The 23,807-nt window shown below is 37.8% G+C and overlaps 1 protein-coding gene across 1 annotated transcript in view; it reads right to left on the reverse strand.

Annotated features, from left to right (window-relative positions):
* Positions 1-23,807, reverse strand: part of ARMC2 (armadillo repeat containing 2) — an 87,786-nt gene that overhangs the window by 47,494 nt on the left and 16,485 nt on the right. The window contains exons 5-8 of the mRNA XM_023533402.1: positions 22,197-22,392; positions 10,024-10,100; positions 5,189-5,287; positions 1,092-1,267 (exon numbers count right to left, since the gene is read on the reverse strand). Of these exons, the coding sequence (XP_023389170.1) occupies positions 1,092-1,267; positions 5,189-5,287; positions 10,024-10,100; positions 22,197-22,392 (548 nt within the window). The remainder of the gene's footprint in view (positions 1-1,091; positions 1,268-5,188; positions 5,288-10,023; positions 10,101-22,196; positions 22,393-23,807) is intronic.

Here is a 23,807-nt window from a genome sequence, read left to right on the forward strand (position 1 = left end):
CGCTAGGGAGCGTAGCCTAGCCAAGCCTTGCCCCTGATTCAGCGGGGCAGTCCATGTTACTGAGAGAGCTCTATCTAAACGTACGTTTCATTCAGAAGGTGATCAATTATCAGCAACGAGAGGGATTCAAACACTACTGAAATCACTATTTCAAAAAAGAGTTGCTTTCTGAGTCATATGTCATATCACAATTTTTAAAAAGAGGGTGAATAGTTGAGGATGACAGCTAAATAAGAACATAGCTGCTCCAATAAACTGTATAGGATATGTAGTCAGAACATCCTGCTTTATGAAAGATATCAAAATAAGAAACGGTGGACACTCTTACTAAACTGTTAGTATGACTAGGCTTACCTCCACTGTGTACTTTAAGATTTTAAATTGTTTGAATTATGGGGTGTTAACATAATCGCTTTTACTTTTATGAAACTGGGTAAACAAAGCTTTATTCATTTGTTTTAGCGGCTCTCTTAGAACATTCTATAATAATTGTGTGTTATCTTTTGGTTCCAACTGTTTATGGCTGTGACAACAAAGTACTCCCTTCAAACAATGATATCATTTTGTTCAAGACAGAGTTTCTGTGTTTTTATTTGGTGTCTGGCCTTTTCTTCTAACACCTCACAGGAGACTTCTATGACTACCTTCCCACGACCACATGCAGCTGTTTCTCTGTTTCATGCTGGTTCTTAATGCACCTGGCCATTGTGTCTAAGTTAACTTAAGTTATTTATTAAATCATGTGACAATATCAAGCCCCCACCAGAAACCACAGCCTGCACTCTGCTACTGATCTCCAGTCAAGTCGGTTGAGCAACTATTTTAAATATATTTGCCTATTGTCACATTTTTTAAACCTAGCCACAGTCCATACGTAAGAGTTTATTTGAACATTTTCTCTGTCCTCAGCCTTAGTTCCTTAGATAGTACTTTCTAGTTAAATTCTAGGACGTTAATTTATTACCTTAATTTCTTTCAAGATTCTAAGTGAACACATTACATTTCTAATCTTCTTTGTAGTATTTACAAATAAAGCATTAAACAAAAAATTTTATGTGTTACAGTCTAGACCGGAGGAAAGAAAAACTTACTGCTAGAATAATTTTTGCAAGTTTAAGGCTGAGTGAGTCTGAGCCAACATCAACTAGTTTATACAGGGTCTTCAGAAGAATACTTCTTCTCTTAAATTTACTTCCAAGCATGTTTCCTTCCTCTAAAGCGTGATGAAGTTGTGTGCAAGCAGTACAAACCATTTCAGTGTTCTCTTCTGTCAGGGCAAAGAGAGTAAAGCAGCAGTTACTAATTAAGGTCATTTTCAAGTGCATCAAACACAGACAGTATAAGTAAAAACCCCGTAACTGTTTTCCCAGACATCTTCCAATTCCTGGACTATGCTTTTCCTCTTCTCTTATCATTTCCCTCTAACTGATTTTCTTTTTCATTTCATTGATCCATCTCCTACCATGGCAACTTATTTACTAATCAGTCAGTTAGCTTATCTAGAGCACAGTCTTCCAAACAATGGAACTGTATCTATTTCAGTTGGTTTCCTTCATTCTAAATACCATCCACCTCAGCCAGTGCTCTGTTCAGCATCATGGAAGCATACTACATGCATTTCCATCTTCAACCCTTTGTGGCATAGTTCTACTGGCCTAGAATGTTCTCCTTACTTTTATTCTTACTAATTTTGGTCCTTCAAGGCTCTGTTGATGTTCTGGCTGGTCCAGAAAATGTTATTTCATACTATTCCACATACAACAAATGTTATTTCATACCATTATATATGTATGTATGTATGTATGTATGTATGTATATATGTATAGTATTATATGTCTGGTACCTTCAAACAGATATGTCATGCTAAATGAGTATAGAACCATGTCTTATATGTTTGTATAAATAGTACAGGTGCAGGGAGAATACTATACTGACAACCTATAACATAGTTTAATACATATTCATTTTCTAATATATCTGTTGATGAAAACAAGGATCAATATTTTTTTTCTGTGAGAATAATGCTCATTATCTGAGAAAAGAGGGCTCAAATAGAACAAAATCTCAAAATATCACCAAATTTTCACTATCATTTGTAGGTAGTTATTAGAAAAGAAGAGAATAAAAAAGAAGACTTTAGTTAGGAAATAGGCAGACCTAGAACACTTTATAATAAGAATTCTGAGGAAAGCAATCTTTGAAAGTGGCAGCCCAACTAATAGGCATACAAGAAAGAAAAGCAGCAGACAACATGGAACATGAGGAGAAATATAAGAATCCTATGTCTAAGGTATTCAGTTGAAAAATATTATCTCTGATAGATTCCCTCACAAAATTTAAAAGTAGGAAGCCAATCTTAAATAAATACCATAATGTGTTCTTAAAAGCCCACATAGAGGAAGTGTGCGCCTGCAAAAGGAAATGACTCAGGCCATTTTTAGCTCTTTTCAACAATAACATCTAAGAAAAAATTTAAACCTCAATAGCTAAGTAACCTTCAATGCCTTTCAGATATGTACTTAAATAAATGAATCGATGGGAAATGACTTAGACTAACTTTAAATAAAGGGAAAACCTGAGCCCTATTGTAAGAAACACTTTTGTTTTGTTGTTTTATTCTTCTGTGACTGGCAGTTTCTTCACAAACCTTGAGCCCAGGCCATGGACCACTCTCTGACAGTGGGGAGACGTCAAGGCATTTTTCTAATACTTCCCTCCACAAACTCTTCAGCCTGGTAGGTTCTACTCAAGAATAGCTGTTTTAGCTTGAAAGAAATTTAAAAGAAAGGCTCAAGGGCCAAATTTTAAACTATCGATCAAATTAACCTATACCAGTGTTTTGTTATAAATGCCATATATTCTTAAAAGACAACTTGAATCTAAGAGCTATCAACATTCTCAAGGGGCTAAAGCAAGTGAATGGAAGTTTGATGAATGATCTAAACTAACAGAGTCTCAAAGTAACTTCTCCCCATAAGATATTTATTTAATTACAAGAGGGGAAATAGTAATTTTACAGTGGCAAAAACTGGCAGACACCACCTTCCCCAAGTGATCAAAGTTCACATCACCAGTAATGGATCAAATCAGCCTCCTGATACGATGCAATGAGGACAGAGCACCGCTCATCCCACAGACCTGCCCCAAATGCCTAACCTGAATCTAATTGTGAGGAAATACCAGACAAACCTAATTTGTGGGGCAGTCTCCAAACAATAGGCCTGTACTCTTCAAATATGTCAAGATCATGAAAGAGACATGACAAATAATCAGAACTTGTGACCTAGAATTTTCTTTTTCTATAAACTAAATTATTAGGACAACTGTCGAAATCTGAATAAGGTTTGTATAGTATTGTATGGTAATTTCCAGATATGTAACAGAATGCCCTGGTTTCTAAAAATACATACTCGCAGACTTAGGGATATGGGCCATCACGTAAGCCACTTGTTCTCAAAGGTTTACAAAAGGAGAAAACAATGTGTATACGTGTGTTGGGGAGGGGTGCTGTAGACAAAAAGAGAGCAAGAGGGAGCGGGTTGAGGAAGAGAGAATGATAAAGCAAATATGGTAAAATGTTAATATTTGAGGAATTGGGGGGAAGAGCGTATGGGATTTCTTTGTACTATTCTTGCAACTTTTCTGTAAGTCTGAAATTATATCAGAATAAAAAGTAAAGGAGAAAAAAAGAAGAAGAAAGAATCTCAAAGGGTGAAGTAACCCAGCCCTGCCACCATTTGCTGTTTGTAAAGTTGTCTACGGAAGACGTGCCATACTTCAGGATTCGATAATCCTTCTAAGAAGGGAGATTTATCCACGTTTTGAATCTCAAACTCCTGTTACTCCTGCCCGTGTCGTGGTGGCAGAACCCTCAGAACCCTCTTAAAACCCTCACGCTGAAGACTTCCTTCAAGATAGGCCTCCCGTGCCGGCCCTTCTCCCCAACGTGTTCTTCCTCGTACGTTTTCTCTTTTAACTCTGACCCAGACTGATTGTGCTCCTCGCTAGTTTTTGCACACATCTCTTAAAATAAAGGGCCCAAAGTTAAACTGGATCACTAGCAAGAGGGTGAATAACTCTAGAGGGGACAAAGTGAACACGTTCTTATTCTCAGGGATTTGCGCTGCAGTGAACTTGGTGATGATCTCGTCTCCCGCACTGCTCATGTGGCAGGTGAGAACCCTATTGCTCACGGCCATATGCTTAGTTAGAAGCAGTGCCAGGACAGAAACCCTGTCCAGGGCTCCCACATCAATCATGAACACCGCTAAGCACAACAGGGAGCTGGGGAGGCGGGGAGGTCATCTGAACCTTTTAGGAAGATCTTCTGCATGACCTCCCTGTTTGGCTGCTGGGGAAGGCTCATTTATCCTGCTCCTCCTATGGCCCCTCTGTGTGGCTATCGAGCTGCTTTGCTCATCAAGGAACACTTATTCCACAATTCCTAGTGAGGGCCTGCTGTGCACTGCGTGCCAGGCACTGAGCTCCGCCCTGGGACCATGACTGCAGCTTTAGAGGAACCTATTTCGACTTCAGAGACTGGCTCCCCGAGGAGGAGCGGCACAAAGGGAGAAGGTGACGGGGCAGGGAAGGAGACATTCTCCTGACAAGCTTTCCACAGTCACCTTTGCAGAGACCTGTTGGTCACGGGCTTTCATTGCTGGGGCATCAGCATGCAAGAGCTGGGCACATCCCAGGACACTTCCTGCTCTGAGCGGCACCTCTGACAGGTGCGCTCATCCTAAGGAGAGTAGGACATACAGAATTGGATCTAAAAAACCAGAAGCACACCTGCCAAAGATGCCAGTCTATGATTTAGTCAAAGTTTCAAAGGCCTGAAATTTGTTTTAATCTCTCACTTTCTTATATGAACTGCTACCCTAGAAAGTTCAAATCAGCATTTTATTGGGCAGAGGAAGTGACAATTAATTTATATTCCAAGGGGAATTTTAGAAGTAGGCTCTCTTGCTGCATTTAAAGTATAATTTTACTCACTAAATATTAGGTTTACATTAATATTTAATATATACATTTCTGGGTAAATAAGTAGATGGCTTTATTTGTTTTTGAACATGTTCACAGAAATCATAGTCAAAGTGTACTGAAAATATCAGGGAAATGGGGTACATATAAATGACCACAGATATTTTTGATTTAAAACAAAAATCGCTTTTTTTTTTTTTTTTACCTTTTTCTAATTCATGCAAAATTGGTACTATCCTTGTATTCCAAAAGATATCATCTACTTCACTGTCGATATCCTTTTCTTGCGAGTTGGCTTTTGAAACTGCAAAAGAAACCCAGAGCAGGAGAAAGAGCCATGAAAAAGGAGTTATAATTGGAGCACCATCGAGTCTTTGCTATTCATCACTAAAATTAATAAACTCCAGAATTAAATTTCACTTTGCCCCCCAAGCCCAACTAATACTTTAGAACTTCATGTCTTGTAATCAAATCACCCCAGAACAAACTAAGATAATGTAAAGAAAGCAGATTGGGACACTTCATAAAGTCTGAAGCCTTGTAAATATTGAAATTAGTGTCAGTAAGGCAGTTTTTGAGTTATTTTTACTTAAACTTGTCCCTCTATAATGTAGAATTAAAAGAAAACTATAGATATGTAACAATAAGGATTTGAAAATGTTTAATGAAAAGTCTTCTAAAAGGCCTGGAGGGACTTTCTTTCCTATAGAAAATAAAACATCTACATCATTGTGAAGCCAGTGCCTTTAATGCTGAATGATTTTGTGGGGAGTGGGGAGTAGGACAAGCCTGGGCTTTGGGCGCTGACCGGTCTCAATTCAAATTCACACTTCATTATTGATGCTTTGGGTGACAGGGGCTGGTTTCTCATCCTTTCTGAGCCTCATCAGCAAAACAGAGATTAAAATATTTCCCTTCAAAGGGAAAAAAGGTGAAAGGGAATAAGAGGTTCCAATTTCTAGCTACAAAAAAATAAGTCATGGGGATGTAATGTACAGCATAGAGAATATAGTCAATAATATTTTGATAGTGTTGTGCGGTGTCAGATGGTTGCTGGACTTACCATAGTGATTACTTCTTTAGGTATATAAATATTGAATAATTATGATGTAGACCTGAAACTAATACAATATTGTATGTTAGCTATATTTTAATAAAAATCTTTTTTAAAAAAAGAAATAGACCTGGTAAAAAAAAAAATTTGCCTTCAGGGTTATCAGAATTAAAAGACATGATATAGGCAAAGCTCTGAGTCCAGTGCACAGCATCTAACAACACTCAATAAATAGAAATTTCATTTCCTTGATTGAAAAAACCAAACAAACAGGCTATCTCTATCTGAAGTGTATCAGGCTGTATGATACACTAAATCATCAGGGGGGATACTGCCTGGGAACGCAGACTGTAGGAGATTAATGGCTACCATTGGCTGTGGCCTTTAGATGCAGCAGGCCCATATCTAAGTTTTGTAATAACACTATGAGGAGGTCCCTATATTGTCCCCATCTTCTAGATGAGGAAAGTGGAGCCCAGGTGTATTAAGTTACCTGTCCAAGGTCAAATAGCTCCATAGCCCTTGTACTTGACCTCTATGCTATTCTGCCCTGCAGACCAGCAAACTAAAAGGGAACTTTGGAAGGAAACATAAATCGTATTAGAAGGTGTTTATATATATCGCACGATTATATATTGCATGGACAATATCTTAAGATCTGAAACAACGACAGTTAGCTGGAAGGGACACTGCCGTGGGGGCACTCAGGAGCAGTGCTGGAGACATAGTCCTTACCTCCCTTCTCTCAAGTCTACCCTATACGACCCTCACCTGGCACCCAGTCTGTACTGGTTCAGGGAATCTATGCTTTCTCAGGGTGGACCCAGTACCAATTAGGTGACCACACAGTGGGTCTCTGGACTTAAAAATGTCACATGATAAGTTAGAAATCATAGGGGCAATCAGGGGGTTCCACAGAGAGAGCCAGAGAGAGAGAGCAGTGAAAGGGCTTGTGGCCTGTACACTTTTAGGTTGTTTTAACTTATAAAAGGACAAGCTGACCAGGGAGACCTGTTCACAGCACAGGTTCTAGAGTACCTGTCTGGGTTTGGGTCGTAGCTATGCTACCTACTAGCTGATTGACTTTAGGCAAGTTGCTTCAATTTTCCTCCGTAAAATGGGATGACAATGGTTATCTCCAAGTATTGGGATTATGGGTTATTAATTTCTTTTATGTGCTCTTTTATATTTTCCAGAATCTCTAATGCACTTGCATTACACTTGAACAGAAAAAAAAAAAAAAAGATATGACGCACACTAAATTTTCTAAGCCTGCAGTGATGATGTCACCCAGGAGAAGCAGGAAAGCTATACAAAGTACTCATCCACCCAGTACACAGGCCTTCCCCTAATGCGCTCCATGCTGCACATGGCCACTCCCAATTGCAGAAAGTCTAGGCTTGCCTTTTTATTAAACCTCCCTAACACCAGGAGGGGCCGATGCAAGATGGGCAGGAAGAGCATTTGAACAGCAAAAGAAGACAGAAAGGGGTTGTCCACAAAGTTGTAATTAGACATACAGGTGCTGCCAATGGTTTTAACAGCAAGGTTTCACATAATCTGTCTAACCTATAAGCAAGAATTCACCATAAAACACATAGTTGAACTGTGTTTAGGGCAAAATCCATCCACAATACAGTATAGGTCCACAATCCCTTACCCAAAGCCTTTGGAACCGGATGTGGTTCAGGATTCAGAAAATTTTGAATTTTATTAAGGGAATATGGAGTATGCACTGCATATTACATACCAACTCCAGAAGGGCTTCTGGTGCAGCTCCCTGTAGCAAAATATGCAAATATTCACACTAATGAAGCAAAGACCACATTGGCTTCCCATGAGTTAAGGTCAGGCATTGTCACTAAATGAGTTTGAAAAGCATTTCAGCTCACAGGGATTTGGGGATTTCAGAACTACAGATAAAGGATTGTAGACCAGCTCAAAGTTTTGAATCTTTACATTTATAAATCTGCCCAACTTTGATATACTACGGATATAGATTCTAAAAGGAAACACGAATATTTAATCAGTATAAAAAACAGTCGCTTATATTCCCAGGTATGTGACATACTCAAAGTTCAAAATATGTGAATAAAATCAATGTATATCAAGTGAAAAGCCAAAAGATAATGCCAGACAAATAATTTAATCAACAAATACTTATGGGGCACTTAAATTTACTAGAAATACAAATTTCAAGTCCAAATTGGCATTTTTACGTTCTATGCAATATGCTCTTTAATAGAAAAGCTCTATGAGAAACCAGGATTATCAACCCATTTCTTAGGACAAAATTGGTAACATGTTCACCTCAAGAAGAGTCAAATTATGGGGCTGAGCCAGAAATCACAGAACAGTTTATTTAGCCTTCAAAAAGGAGAGGCTCTCACAGGCCCTTCTGGATGGTTTTAAGATTTGTTTCTTCTCAGAAGTTAGCCAGACATGGTGTTGTAAGAGTTTGCTTTCAACTCTCTCTTTGGGATCACTGCATGAGTGGTTGTTTCCAGTTAGTCTTTCCACACCTTCATCCCTTCACATACCTCCTCCAACTCTGCTCTCCACAAAAATCTCATTTTACATACTAACCCAGTTTCTATTCTAGAAATTGAAGCATGGAATCATGTGATTACTTTATAAGAGCCACAAAAAATAAAGTTTGTCTCAGTCTTGGGCAACAAACTAATATTTTAGAAAGCATTTTCCTCTAGGTTCGCTGTTGGCTAAATATAAAAACTATGATTCGACAGGAAATTGGGTAAGCCAAGCAGACATTTCAGCATGTTTTTGAAGATTTTGCTATCTCAGTGGTTATAGTTCTTAACCACACTTTTGAGTTCTAGACATAAAAACGTGACACAATGTTTATTGGCTGATGTTTTTAGCATGTAAATGTAAAATCCTTAGCAACAATGCTGACACAGATATTAGTCTAAGTTTTCCTGAGTACTATAGAAATTTTCATTGACCAAAACAGTCTTTTTCTTGACCAGAAATTACTTTTAAAGATAATAAAATATTTTTTGAACCTGATGTTATTTAGTCTCATAAAATTGTATGTGTACAATAAAAGTACAAAGAATATAACAAACACCTGTGTATTCAAAACTGGTTTCATCAAATATTAACCATATTGTCATCCTCCTCCTTATTTTAAAGAACTATATTACAGATATAGTTGATGCCTTCCGTATGCCTCCCGCTACGGGTTCCCCTTCCCCTTCTTCCTCCAAGGGTCACCACCATTCTAAATCAGGTGGTTATTTTTATCATGCTTGACTTCACATGTTTACCACATAGATCTGTATCCATAAACAACATATGTCAGAGTTTCTGCAATTTAATTTTTTTTAAATGTTATGTTTGTACTCATTTCATTCAATATTTTTTTACTATCCTCATTTTTAAAATTTTTTAATTTTGATTTAATTAATTTATTTTTAATTGAAGAAATGATTTAACTCCCCCCTCTCCTGTCTACCTCCCTCATTCAATATTATAAATGTAGTCTAGTTCATTTTTCTAATTGCTATATTCCATTGCATGGTACATTTTGTATCATTTCTTGTCTGTGATTTATAGTTACATATTTTTCTCCGTTTAAAGCCCCAAAGGGCTGTCTTCATATAGTTGACGTAGTTTTCATTTAAGTGAGTGATAATTTTGAACTAAAGTTTTGAACTTGAAAACTATGTCGATGGCAAGTTTTGCAACTTTCCAAATGCTTTTATAAAATAATTTCTGTAAGATCATTAAGATTGCAATCTGTAGGTGTTTGAGCTGGGTAACAGTAAGAATGGCAAGATTGTTGTGAAAATAGAAAAAACTTGTAATAATAAATGTTGATGTGTGACCAAGATGAACACAGTTTCTGTAGTTTTCAAACAGTGAGCTAACATCAGATATCTTTGGTACAAAGGTTCTTCCTTTGGATGAAGATGCCGAAGATGAAAGAGAATTGGGAACCCCTAAGAAGACAAATGCCTCACCTGCTTTGGTTTCCAGGCTGCTCAGGTCCGAGCTGTTGGGGCATGATGCAGCCCTCAATCGCCTCTCCCCCTGGTCCCTAGGAGGAAGAGGAATATACATGACACTCAGCACAGAAGCTGAAGCATTTCTCTTTCTGTAAAGTTGGCCATATACAGTTTCTGAAGAAACCATAGAAAAGTGTTTATGAAATGAGGTTTGGTGCTCTATAGCCCATTTTAATCAACTAATCAGCCCATTTTAATTTACAACTACCATTTATCTTTTGAAAACAAATTATGTTTTCTTAACAGTTATAGTTACTAGAAATAAGAACAAAAATAAATCCAAAGTTTACTTTGCAAATCGAAAAATTGATTAAGGATATATACCACAAGAGGTCACTGTTAGAATAAGAAAGAACTCTGATAAGCTTGAATCCCAAAAGCCTAGCATTTATGGGCTAGAAGAAACTCTCTCCCTCTCTCCGTCCCTCCCTCCCCACTTCTTTCTCTCTCTCTCTCTCTCTCTCTCTCTCTCAATCTCAATCTCAGTCTCTTAATCTCTCAATTTCTTTCTCCGGACAAAAAAAAAAAAAAGCTGTTCTCAAATTGGTTAGATGTGCCAAGGTCATAGAGCAAGTTCAGATCTTAAACTCTGGTCTTATAATTTCCAATCCACTTCTCTTTCCACGACATCACAATGTGCCCTGTTTCCATTTTAAAATTAATCGATATTCTCAAAATGTTTTATTTTTAGACATATTTTAGGTGTTAAAAATTGAAGGTAAATTCAAACAGTCCCCAGATGACAAATATTTTGTGTTCCAAATAAGAGTAGTGGCTAGCCAATAGCAGGATTATATACTTGTTTTGTTTTGTTTTGTTTTAAAGGTAACATTTAACGTATGAAGGATATAATTTTCCTTTAGCTAGACCTTACTTTTAAATATGTGTACAATATTCTAAGGCAAAAAACACTGAGAGAATAATAGTGCAAGTTTTACATCAAAATTTCACGTATCAAATATAATATTTGCTATAAAAATCATACAGAATGCATATAGATGGCGCCAGGGTCACCCACGGACATCCATATGTGTGTCCATTGCTCCTGTTTCCTGTGTCATGAGATTCCTCATGAATGTTCAGTACTGGCTTTGATTGTCCTTTACTACTGTCCCAAGGATTACCTTCTCCAAATTTCATTTTTTCCATAAATATGTCCCTTTTCTTTAACACTTGATTCAATAATTCTTTTTATCATATAAAATATCAAGCTAATATTCTAAAAAATGTCTAATTCATTAATACTCTGAAATAATTGCTTCATTTGTATATTTAGTAGAAACATAGGTCTGGTAGCAAGGTGTCCCTAGTCAATCAAAGAAATGGGGATGGGATCCTCTTTGTCAAAACTCTCAGAGTTGAGATGTAAATGAAGCACATTTCAAAGAAGACAGAAATAAAGGAAATCAACTCTACGAAAAGATGAAATACCAAAAATTTGGCAGGGTGTGAGGCCATAAGTTTCCATATTTATCACTCCCAGAAATAACAAGAAATTTTAAGGACAATAGAGGAAAGGCCTTCTTTTCATTGCTGTCCTAAACAACTATTGAAATCAAACAAGAGTGTTTTCAGCGAATGGCCTTCCGAAGTCACTGGTCCACACTCCCTGAGGACATGGCCAGTGATGAGGTTGCCTCCCTAAGCACTATCTTTGCGTATCCCCATTTCTGAGGGGGAAAAAAGAAGAGTCCTTCTTATGATATACAAAAACTCGACAGTGCTGGGTGGTACTGGTTCTCACAGAGAGCACAGAATTAGAATCGACCAATACTCTATATAACCATAATGGCACAGTGATTGAACCTGCAGACTCTGGACCCAAACTGCTTGAGTCCAAATCCTGAATCCAACCCTGATCAGCTGTGTGACCTAGAGCACGTTACTTAACCTACTGACCTTAGTTTCCTTGTCTTAAAATGAGAGCATTGTCTCTACTTAATACAGTGATTGGTACATTTGAAGAACTTAATAAATTGCCAACATATTTTTCTCTTTAGTTCTGAGTCAATAAGCACCTGTCTAAGCAATCCAATGCCAGATGTTATTGTGATAAAGAACATACGAGTTGTCCTAAAGAAATTTAAAATGTACCATGAGGAACTAAGGGACTTTTTTTAAGTGGAAAATTCCAATGGAGTCTCTAAACAAGTGGTAGAATGTGAAATTCAGTGGATTACAAGAACTAGAGGGATGCTGAGAAGAAAGTGATTACTGAGAGGAAGAAGTGGGCCACAAAGTGGGCCTTAAAAGAATAAAAGTTGAACCAGCGAATGACAAGACTACCCTCGGGAAGGGAGTAGCATGAGTGAAGGTAAATAGGACATGAGAAAACTTGTACTTGGGGCAGGGGAAAACTGCACTGGGCAAGATAGGAATAGAAGGTTTCTGCTGGGAGGTATTGAGAACAGCTGCCTGAAACTTTGGGTTGAGTCAATGGACCCAATTTGAACGGCAAAGAGGAGCGGTCATAGGTTCTTAGATATGGGATTTAGAATTATGCAGTGACAAGAGTATTTGGGAGACTTGGAGAGAGGTAACAAGGACTAATCCTTCGAGGGCGAGAATGGGACTGGAGAAGAAAGAACAAATTCAAGAGACCTTACAAATGAAAAATTGGTAAGATTTAGTGGTTAATTTTAGGCAGAAGAGAAAACAGAAGGTAGACCTGGAGGAATAGGATAGCAGTGTTTTCACCAACTGAAACGGGAGGTTAGAGAGTAGAACAGTTTGAGGGATAAAATGAGTCAAGGTTTCGCCATGTTGAATTTCTGATGAAAAATGGAACATCTGCAAAGGAGATGTAGAAGTCAGGAAAAGAGCTCCATTAAAAATCAAAGCATTACATAGGGACCAGAGATCAGAAGAGCATCTCAAACACTAGACCCTCAGAACAAGGCTTTGTTAAATATTCTTGGGTAAAGGACGTAAGGGGCAAAGGAGGGCAAAAGAAGAAGAGAAATAAAAGATGCTCTCATACAATCCAAGCATGTGTCAGCAAGCATGATTAACAGGTTCAAGAAGATGAGAACTAAGGAAGAACTGACCAGTCTGGCCATGGTAAACCAGAAATTTTGGGTTGATGCAATGGTCTTCAGAAGAAAATCTCTTCTTTGCTAAAAAAAGACTAGATAGCCTTACATTCAATGGAAATCTGTCTTCATGTAACTTCTACCCACTGGTCTTGGTTCTACTAACTGAAGCTGCATGAAACAAATCTTTATTCTTCTTGCTCTTGACAATCCTGCAAATATTTACAGATGTTGCATCCACCACTTACAGCCATCTCCTATGGTTTAAATCCCATGGTTCTATCACTAATTAGCTGTGTGACCTTGAGTAAGTTTTTTACCTAACCTTTGGTTTTGTTATCTGTATATGAGGGGGTGGTAAATAATAGTACCCTTCAATGTAAGGTTGTGTGAGGACTAAGTGATACAATGTGGAATCACTTAGCTCCAGACACAGAGTAAGTACTCAATAAGTGTTTACTATTATTGAGGCTGTTGTCATTGATGTCATTAATAAACAGTCCCTTCCGTTGTTCCTCATGTGATATGGTTCCAAATCATCCTTTAAAACCTGTTCAGTCACTGAGTGTCAGTTGGTCTGAATCCCTTTTAAAGTCTTGAATATAGCGCTGAGCTACAAATATGGCTTGGGGAGCAAAGAGGAGATATTCTAAATAATGCAGCCTAAAACTACATTTGTGGTTTTGGTGGTCACATCAGTATTGGTCAGTTCTTGTCTTTTCTTACATATGCAGCTCATTCTTATTGATATTCTTATTAAACTCATTCTTATTAAATTTCACAGTGTTATATGTGGCAAAGGGTTCCTGCCTATCGGTTGTTTTTAGATCTTGATTCAGTCATCCAGTATAATTGTTCTTCCCAGCTTCCTCTTCCATGTTGTTAAAGACCATAATTAATTTTTTTACAATGATTTTTGATGTACCAAGAATAAAACAATTCCAGATATTATTTCTTAAATCTCTCCTGTGAAATTCTTCTTAGAGGCAGAATAACACCATTTTATTAGTAGGATAGCTTCATCTACAAATAGCAAAAACCTAATTCCAACTGACTTAAACAATAAATGGACTTTATTGGCTCATGTAACCACAAAAGCTGAGCGTCAGGGTGGGTTTTAGATGTGCTGTGATCAGTGCTTTGGCTCTACCTTTCTGCAGTCCTCTCAGGTGTGCCCTTCCTTTGTTCCCATCTGTAATCAGGTTGGAGTCTGAGGAAAGCAAAATGGGCACAGCTCTCAGGCCTCTCTGCTGCAGCCCACATGTTTCGATGCAAAAGCAAGGTCCTACTTTTCACTCTAAACCACCAGAACCAAACTCTGCATCCAAAGACGACGCCATACGAAGACTCAGTTATTAATGCCTATCCATGAAATCAGCCACACTGGCAACATTCACTGCTGGACCAAATATGTGTCAAAGAAATAAAAAAATATATTTCTTTTGAAATATTTTGAAATTAAGGTTTTTCTGTAATTCAGACAGTTCTTCCAACTATTACAACTAAGGTTATTTAGTCAGGGATCAGCACACTTAAAAAAAAAAAAAAAAAAAGCCAGACAGTATATGTTTTATACTTTGCAAGCCAAGTGAAAGCTATTATATAGGTACTTTAGTAATCATTTAAAATGTAATGATTTAAAAATGTATAAACAATTCTTAGCTCATGGGCTGTAAAAACAATAGGTGGCTGGCTAAATTTGGCTCCTGGGCTATAGCTTATGGACTCTTGCTGTAGAGCAATAACTAAATAGACATTAGGAAGTAAACTATGGGGGGACTTAGAATTTAAAAAATGATAAATTTATATCCATTTGGGAAAAATTAAATGTAAAAAACAGAAAAGGAAATTTTAAAGGATGCTTATGATAAAAAGAAAGTTTAACAAATTTTGAGCTAAGCTTTTCCTTGCCCTAAGAGCAAGACACTTCATTTTTAGAATTAGACTCAAACTGTATAGATTTGAGTCAGGTAGTAAAGATTTCAGGCTGTTTGGCCACACAGTTTCTGTCACAACTACTCAACTCTGCGACTGTAGTGCGAAAGAGCCATAGTTAACATAATGAATGACTGTGGCTGTGTTCCAATAAAATTTATTTACAAAAACAGGTAAGAGGCTAGATTTGATCTGTGGGCCTTAGTTTGCTGACCCCTGCTTTATAGTCTTAGATTCTTTTACTGTAATTAGGCAATGCCACCAACAAGGGGTTAGTGGTAGCAAAGCACACAATGCTTTGCTCCTGTTGAAAACAGGCCTCAGGAGTCAATGAAAACCCCCAAACCCCAGGAAGCCTTTTGCGATCTTCAAGTCAGAAGGAGGTGCTCACACGCTCAAGACCTTTCTTTCAGTTCTCCTTTCACTCCTCCAATATTAGAGTTACTCACTGACCAGTGCTTTGAGAACATTTGTGTGCATTCAAGTCACCTGGATATCTTATAAAAATGCAGACTCTAATTTAGCACGTCTGGGGTGGGGCCTGAGAGTCTGCATTTCTAACTGGGCTCCCAGGTGATGCCGATGCTGCTCTTTCAGGGAGGACAGCTGAGTAGCCAAGCCAGCCGCCTCTGGAAGCTCCTCAGGGACAGGGTCCCTCTCTCCATCTCTCAACGCCCTAGCACAAGGCTTCGCCTATCCAGAAATGCTTACCACATGGAAACTGTCAGATAAGGCAGGATTCTACCAAATCATTCTGGCTAATGCCTGTCTTTTCCAAATGAAAACAATTTCTCAGCTATGACCCTTAATTTCTTTAAAAAAATAATGACTTCATTAGTTTTGAAAAAAAAAGATATATTTATTATTTTTAAGGCCAGGCAATATAAGAAAATACAAAGAAGATTATAAAAAATCATCCAGGATCCCACCACCCAGAAATAAATATTAATATGTGGTAAACATCATTCCAGACAGTTTGCATATATTCAGATAAAAAGATAAAAGAATGCAGGAACAGAGGGGTAACTTGGAGGGAGGGCAGGTGAAGGATACATATAAATGGGATCACAATACATGTCATTATAATTTAAAAATATTAAGTATAAATTTTACTTGAATTTAACAAAGAAACAGAAATTTAGGTGAAACTGAAGGAATTGTAGAACTTCAGATGAATGAGTCTTCCCAAGAGATATTAGTTTCTAAAAGATTTCTCTGAAGTTAAGAAAAAAAAAATAATGAAAAAATTAGGATGCTAAAATCATTCTTTTTAAACAATATATTTCAATTTCAGACTGTAGCTACTGGCAAACTATTCCCTATTATGAAGTGAAGTAATTAGTACTTACACTTCCTCCAGTTCTGGTTATTTATGTTACTATTACATTGTCAAGGTTTCTGTTCCATAACCATCACCTTCAGAGTTGTTTAATTTTAATTCAATATGAAAGCAAAGTCAATACTCACCGCAAATGCTTTTTACCAGAGCTTCTCCATTTCTGAGTTTTGAATTCTGACTCATCATTTTGTTGTCTAAGAGTTTTCTAGAAAGCGCATGAGTACTAAAGTTCCCAAGTTCATTCACATTTGAAAATGTCTGCTGCCTTTTTACTGAAGCACAACTTGGCTGGCAATACAATTCTTGGGTTATCCTTCTTATACTTAGGGCTTCGGAGACATTACTCCACTGTCTTCTGGCACTGAGGGGTACTCTTAATAAAGCCACAGACAGCCTGTCTTTTCCTCCTTTTGTGTGACTTGTTTGTTCAGCCTGGATGGCCAGAAGAGACCTTCTTCCATTTATCCACCCAGTCGACGATTACTAATTGAGCGTGTACTACATACTGGGTTGTGTTCTAGTGCTGGGCCCCTTTGAAAATGTTATAGTGTAGATTATTCCATGTCACAGTTTGTTGTGACATGATGTGTCCATTTGAGCTTCAGATTCAAATCTTTATTTCAGAAAGTTGTCTTCTATCCTATCTTAATGTTTTTCTTATTCTTTTTCTGATCTCTTCCATTCTCATTGAATGTCAAATGAATTAATGTATGTAAATCACTTCGAAAAGTGCCAGGCACTTACTTCAAAGTAAAATAGTACCAGGAGGAAGAGGAAGATGGGGGAGGGAAGGAGAAGAGAAGGAAGAGGAGAAGGATTCTCTTCTTCAGAAATACAAATGTCATGCCTCCTATATCTCAATCTCTCTAATCATCTCCCACCTTCGTATTCATTTCTTTTTGTATAATTTCCTCTATTCTGTCCATTATGTTTCATTGCATTTTTAGCTGTTTATATTCTATTTTATTTCTAATGTGGCTTTCCCCTCCATGTTTATACATTTTTCATTCATTTCTTTTTTGATAATTAAGCATACTTTTTATCTCTTTATGTGGGCTTATAATCTCTAATTTGAATTCTTATAAACCAAAGAAGAGTTTTTTTCCCCCTTTTTTTTTAAAAAAAAAGAGGGCAATAACATTATCTACAATTTGATACTATGGAAAATTGTTTTAACTCCTTGTTTTGGGAGGGTAATTTCTTTGGCAATCTATTTTCTTCACCTGGCTTTTAAGTTCTTTACATACCTATGCTCGAGACCTAGGACTCTTGTCCTAATATTATTTATCTTTAAACAGAGCCATGTATTTGTTGAATAATGAAAAGGATCCACAGAGGGATAGAACTGGGGTTCACTGGAGTTTCAACTTTTTCTTGAACATCCATTCACTAAGTCTGTTATTTTTCTTGACTTGGAGTGTGTGTTCCCTTAGTTTGTGTACAGCGGGCTGCTGTGACTCACAGAAAAAGCCCTGTTACATGATAAGTACCTTGAGTTCTAATCTATCAAACTTCCCCCCTCCCCCTGCCCCACGCAAACTAGCTGGCTCAAAGGAAATGAGGAGAGCATGTCACACTCAGCTCTATTCCTCTCCCCTAGTTGTTTCATGATCTGGATCTTGAATGAGGTTTTTACAGTGGCTTCCCCACTTCTCCAGTGGCCTGCCCACATCCTTAGATCTTATTTGTTTAATTAAGGACCATTAGATATATCTTTTTGAATTGAGAGACTCCCTTTTTGTGAAATCTGTTTCCTACTCAAGGTCTAAGGAGGTGTCTGCTCTTAAATTACCTCTTGTTTTCATCTATATTTCATAGACTCTGGCAGGTTAACAGACACTTTTGGTTGCAATAGTCCAAGTGACAAAAACCTAACCTAATGTACCATAAACTGTCCCTGTCAAAATAAATAAAGGAAAGAAGAAAGAAAGGTAAGAAAGGAAAGACAGAAAAAAGAAAGAAGAAAGGAGGGAAGGAAAGAAGGAAGGAAGGAATAAAAGAGAAAAAGAAAACTACTGACTCATGAAACAGAGCAGTCTATAGTGTGGATATAGTGGCCTCAGGCACAGCTGGATCAAGGGGTTTGTATATCACCTTTAAACTTGGCGACTATCTCCATTCTGTTTGTTTATATATTACTTCTCTCTCAGAGTCACCTTCCACAAGGCAATGGACTGGCCACTGCTGGCTCTAAGGCAACATCATCTTTACAGTTTGTAAACTTGGAGAAAGAGCACTTTCCCCCAAGGCTAGGCACCAGGGAAGAATTCAATTGGCCTGGCTTGGCTCATGTGCCCACCTCTGAACCAACTAGCTGGTGGGTTGAAGAACTCTGATTCGCCTGCTCTGGACCACTTAACTACCTCTGGAAGAGGGGCAGGAAGACTGAAACAGTCTTTCTCTAAACATGAACTGAGCAGGATTTATTATACAGTGCAAGACAGTTCTTTATCCAAAGGAAAATATGCTAGGTCGACATAAAAAATAAATACATAAAAATAAAAACAATCAAGCCCATACTTCAGTGTAAAGTTTGCTTCATGCTCTGTAGTTTGAGCTTAGAACCATTTTTCTCTTTCATCAATGACAGTTATTTCTCTGGTTTTCATTCTCTGTTGCTTTCATTGGGTTTCTGCAGAATGCCTTTGCTTTGCCATCTTTAACCAGAAGCCCTCTTTTCTTATTTTTTTACTCCAACGATACTAATAGCACTTGAGAGTTTACAAATAAGCCTTTCAAGCCTTATTATATCATTCCACAACCTACAGTGAGGGTTGAAAGGAGATGGGGGTGAAGGAGCATAATTATTTCCATTTTAAAGGTTAGAAAACTGAGTGCCTGAAAGTGTTAAGAGACTTGTTAAAGAGCATACAGCTACATCAAGTGGCTCAAATAATAACCGAATCTACATCCAGGGATTGTGGCTACCAGCTAAGAGTTGCTGACTCTCCACAAAGGGCTGCTCTCAGGTTTTCCTCCTAACAGTTTCTAAACAACCATTTCCAACACATTTCCAAACCACAATAGTCTGGACAATATTTACACAGAGAGCCTTAAAAGGTTGTTAAGCACATATATAAAGGATTCATCAGATTGAATCACTGGATGGATGGATGGATGGATGGATGGATGGATGGATGGATGGATGGATAGATATTTATATATACATATATAAATGTATATGTGTATATGTATATATACTTATTTTTAATGAAAGCTGTTTTTAATCCATATGGCAATACAAAGTAAGAGAAAGTGGACTGTTGCTAAGGAGCAAGCCTGCCAGACCTTAAAGGAATCCTTAAATGGACACACAGAGACTACTGTAATTGACACACTGTTTTAAGATAACTTAATAAGTGCTTGAGAATGTTCACTTCTGGAAAGTTAGTCCCCTAAGACCTTGTTTGCAAATCCTTGCTTAGTAAATCCTTTTTTCCATCACAACCAGCAGAAAGTTAAACTCTAGTCCATCCCATGTCTGAGTTATCCACGTTCTAAATTAAGGGTGTACAATCAATGTGGTTTCACGGAAATAAACTGCTCTTTTCTCTCCCCCGCTTGAGAAACACTCAGCATGAAGGTGGCTGCTCCCACACTGGACAAACGCGTAAGGACCATGCGCAGGAGCATGTCCTCCCTTTGTCTGTCCCCTTTATATGATCTGCTCATGTTCCTTCTCAACTCGCTGTCATCTCATGCCTCTTTCTTTTCTAGTTATGCATTCCCTTCCCTCCTTTCTTCTGCCAGCCCAGCTCAGGTTAAGACTTTAGCATCAAAACTGGGAATACTGCACTGTGTCTCGAAGATCATTTCTTGGAATTATTCGCTTAAATATTTACAAGAAACAATTATCGAGTATCCCAGATTGATTCACAAATGTAATTAATGAAAGAACTGCTAATAGTTTCCATTTGCCGGTTTATTTCAATCTTATTGTATAATTTTTTTTTTTTCTGGCACTTCAACAAAATCCCATCCAATGATTAAAGGAGGTAAAGATTCATAAAGCAAAAATGTCATTACAAGTTAAACTTGCCAGGGTGTTTTTGCAAACACAACTCAGACTCAATCATTATATGATGCAAAAGCCATGCTAACAAAACAAAAAGAAAACAATTAGTGCCAAAGCTTCATAATTTTGGACAGTCGGGAAGAAGTGCTTCCAGTTCCTAATTGATTTCTCCTTTGCTGTTTGTGGGATAAAATATGTAACTGAAAAATGCCTTTGCTGTCCCAGACTGAGGAAGACATAATGATCTCTGGCTTGCCAGATTATTCTGCCACATCTAAAGGTTTATAAAAAATAAAATAAAATAGCTCTTGTCTGGTTTTTCCTAGTCAACTTTAATTACTGTAAGGATGGGTGCAGCAGAATAAACGTTTCTTTTTCACTTCAGTGCTGAAAGAAACACAAGTTCTCTGGCTGCCTTTCATGGTGAAGCTCTGGGGTCCATGGCCTATTCTTATTCACCAACTGGAAAAGATCGGTTGCAATGGCCAGTTTGATGTTTTGTGCTCAACTCCCAAAGTCCCAATTTGAAGTTCGTTCTCTTCCACTTAAGGAGACATTTCATTTTTCCTTTAATTTAAAAAATGTTCTGAATGCAAAGTGACATTACAAGGACTCCTAGGTTGCTTAATATAAATCCGGCGTGTGCGACACTGTTCAGTCTGTGTTAGCAGACAAGGTCAGTTCAGCTAAACTAACTAGCTGCCAAGCAGCAGTTCGGGGAAAAGTTTTAAGCACGCTACATGTGTACGAGCCAACGTCAGGCCTAAAAACCTAAAGTGAGGGCAACAAGTATTTGGTCTTAAAATGGCCCATGGAATTTAATCTTGTTAAGCAAATTCGAACTGGGCAGTTGTCCATGATGACCCAATGGAAAGTCATAGAAAAACATCTTTAACTGAGCGATCCTGTCCAGTCCAAGATTTTCTGCCTATCTTAGCACCACTCTGGCTGGGACTGGAAAACAGAGCCTGTTCCCTTTGCTCTATCCCTACCCTGGCCCCCTGTCATTCGACACTTCTTTAGGAAAACAGAGTAAGAATTCACATGGTCCATACAATAAACATTTCTTCACAAATCCTCAATATGGTAGGAAAATTGTTCCTTAATTTTCCAAGAGAAGCCCTAGAAAGCCATATCTGGGAATATAGTATGAACTTAAATGAGTGTGTGTGTATGTGTGTGTGTGTGTGTGTGTGTGTGTGTGTGTGTGTGTGTGTGTGTGAAGGATTGGGGTGGGAAAAAAAACCTATCTAGGAACATGGTATGAAATAAAGTAATTCTCAATCATTCATTTTATGAAGGATTAGCAGAGGGATTTCATAGATAACAGAAATCTACACAACTCTCCTATTTTAACTATTGGTTTGCAAAATAAATATTTTAATCCAAGTTTCTACTGGAGAATAAAATAAATTAACTGTCTACTCTTTTGTGGAATTAACAAAACTGAACTAATCCAAAGAAATGTAACGAGAGTCCAGGACAGGCAAGAATCCCAAACAGAATAATCAGTCGTCTCTCAGGGTGGCCTGGAACAGTCCAACGAAAGCAAACACTTTATTCTGACAGTGCTATCAAAGCAGCATTTTGGCAGGTATGAATAAATGTTTTCCTGAGGTTTAAATAAGAAATGATATAAAATCAACTCCATTCGCTGTGAGAATTCTTTCCTACTCACGTATCATTAACTTAAAATTTGTTTTCTATAAGAGAAAAAATCAACTCAATCACCTACATAAGATAAAAAAACAAACTGGTAAAGGACATAGTTATTATGATGAGAAAATCAAATAAAAATAATACCAACCCTCCACTTCTGAGATGAGATGGCAAGGAAGCTGCCTCTTGCTCCTTGATTTCTCTGAAGCCTCCACCATAAGTTAGCTGAAGTGGGTGACTCTTTAAGTGACCAATGGCATTTGATTCTGTTAAATAAATCCCATTGATTTTCACCATAGAGTCACCCGTCATAATTCTTTCTTTGGATTCTATTGTCTTCTTTCCTGTAATAACCAAGGAAATGTTTTGTCAAAGTATTTCTGATTTTAGAAATCACTATCTTTCAATATCTTTTTCAATCTAAGACTGTATACAATTTAAAAGTTATAGATTACTTATAATCAAGCCAGGAATTACATGGTAAAACCTCCCTGAACATATATAAGACCTCACCACTATTTTAGGCTTGGTATCATCAATTCAGCAGATAAAAATGAATAGGATCTTATCTCTATTAGCTTAGTTAGAGTCTACCTAAGGTAAACATTCAAATTTAGATTTATGAACTACCTAAGTCCACATATATATTCTGTGTCCCTTAATAATATAAGTCCTCTTTCTAAATCTGATCGTTAGTAACTTTGATTCAAAAATATATATATTTATTGAGTAACTCCCTGATGTCAGGCACCGTCCTAAGCACTTGGGATGTATCAGTAACAAAACAAAGATCCCTGACTTCATAGGGCTTACATCTAAATAGGTATAAACAGGCCATCAGTAATACACCGTAATAAATACAATATATAAGATAATAAGTGCTATGGAAAAAAGCAAAAGTAGAAAAGTGAAGAAGGGTAAAAGGGAATGCAGGCAGGTAGCGATTTTGAACAGGGTGGGTACCGTAGACAGGCCCTTAAAGAAGGCAAGGCATCTAGCCATCAGATGACAAGGGACAGTATTTCCAGCACAGGGAACAGCAGGTGCAGAGGCCCTAAGGCAAGAGTGTGCCTGACGTGCTCAAGAAACAGCAGGAGTGGAGTGTGTGAGGGAGAGACCAGGAGGGAAGGTGATCAGAGGGGCAGGGGCCGGATCCTGGAGGCTAACAGACCACTACCAGCATTGGAAAGAGGAGGGTACTGAAACCCCTATAAAGCTTTCTAAAGGAGAATAAGATAGGGTTGCAAAAAGATACCCGATCTCTGAACTGGAATATCTGTAGTGTTTATGGCTGCATATTCTTAGACTTGCAATGCAACGCTGTCTCTTTATCAGTGACTGACTGACATTAGGAATAGCTTATCCATGATGCTGCTTCTGTCGTCTGTGATAAAGTTGTTTTTTTTTTTCAAAGTAGAAAGGAGCATGAGCTTTATACAGAAAAATACTGCTTTGTAAGCTTTTCTAAAATGACTCAAGGTTTCCTCTTCTGCACTTGAACCAATAAACAAAAACCAACAAAACCACCTAGTCTACCTCTCTGACCAAACTCCCTGCTTTCAAAACACTCAATTGTAAAGCTGAAAGGAACCTTAGAAACTGGCTAGTTTAACCTTCACTTTTCAGATGAGAAAATTGAGGACCCAAAAGATAAGGTGACTATTTTAAGGTCACAGAGTAAGTTTGGGGAGAGCCAGGACTGTATGGGGGGAAGAGAATAGGCTTTACATTCCATCAGACTTGAGGCCAAATATGGGCT

This window comes from Pteropus vampyrus, unplaced genomic scaffold, assembly GCF_000151845.1.
Source record: "Pteropus vampyrus isolate Shadow unplaced genomic scaffold, Pvam_2.0 Scaffold101, whole genome shotgun sequence".
Lineage (NCBI taxonomy): Eukaryota > Metazoa > Chordata > Mammalia > Chiroptera > Pteropodidae > Pteropus > Pteropus vampyrus.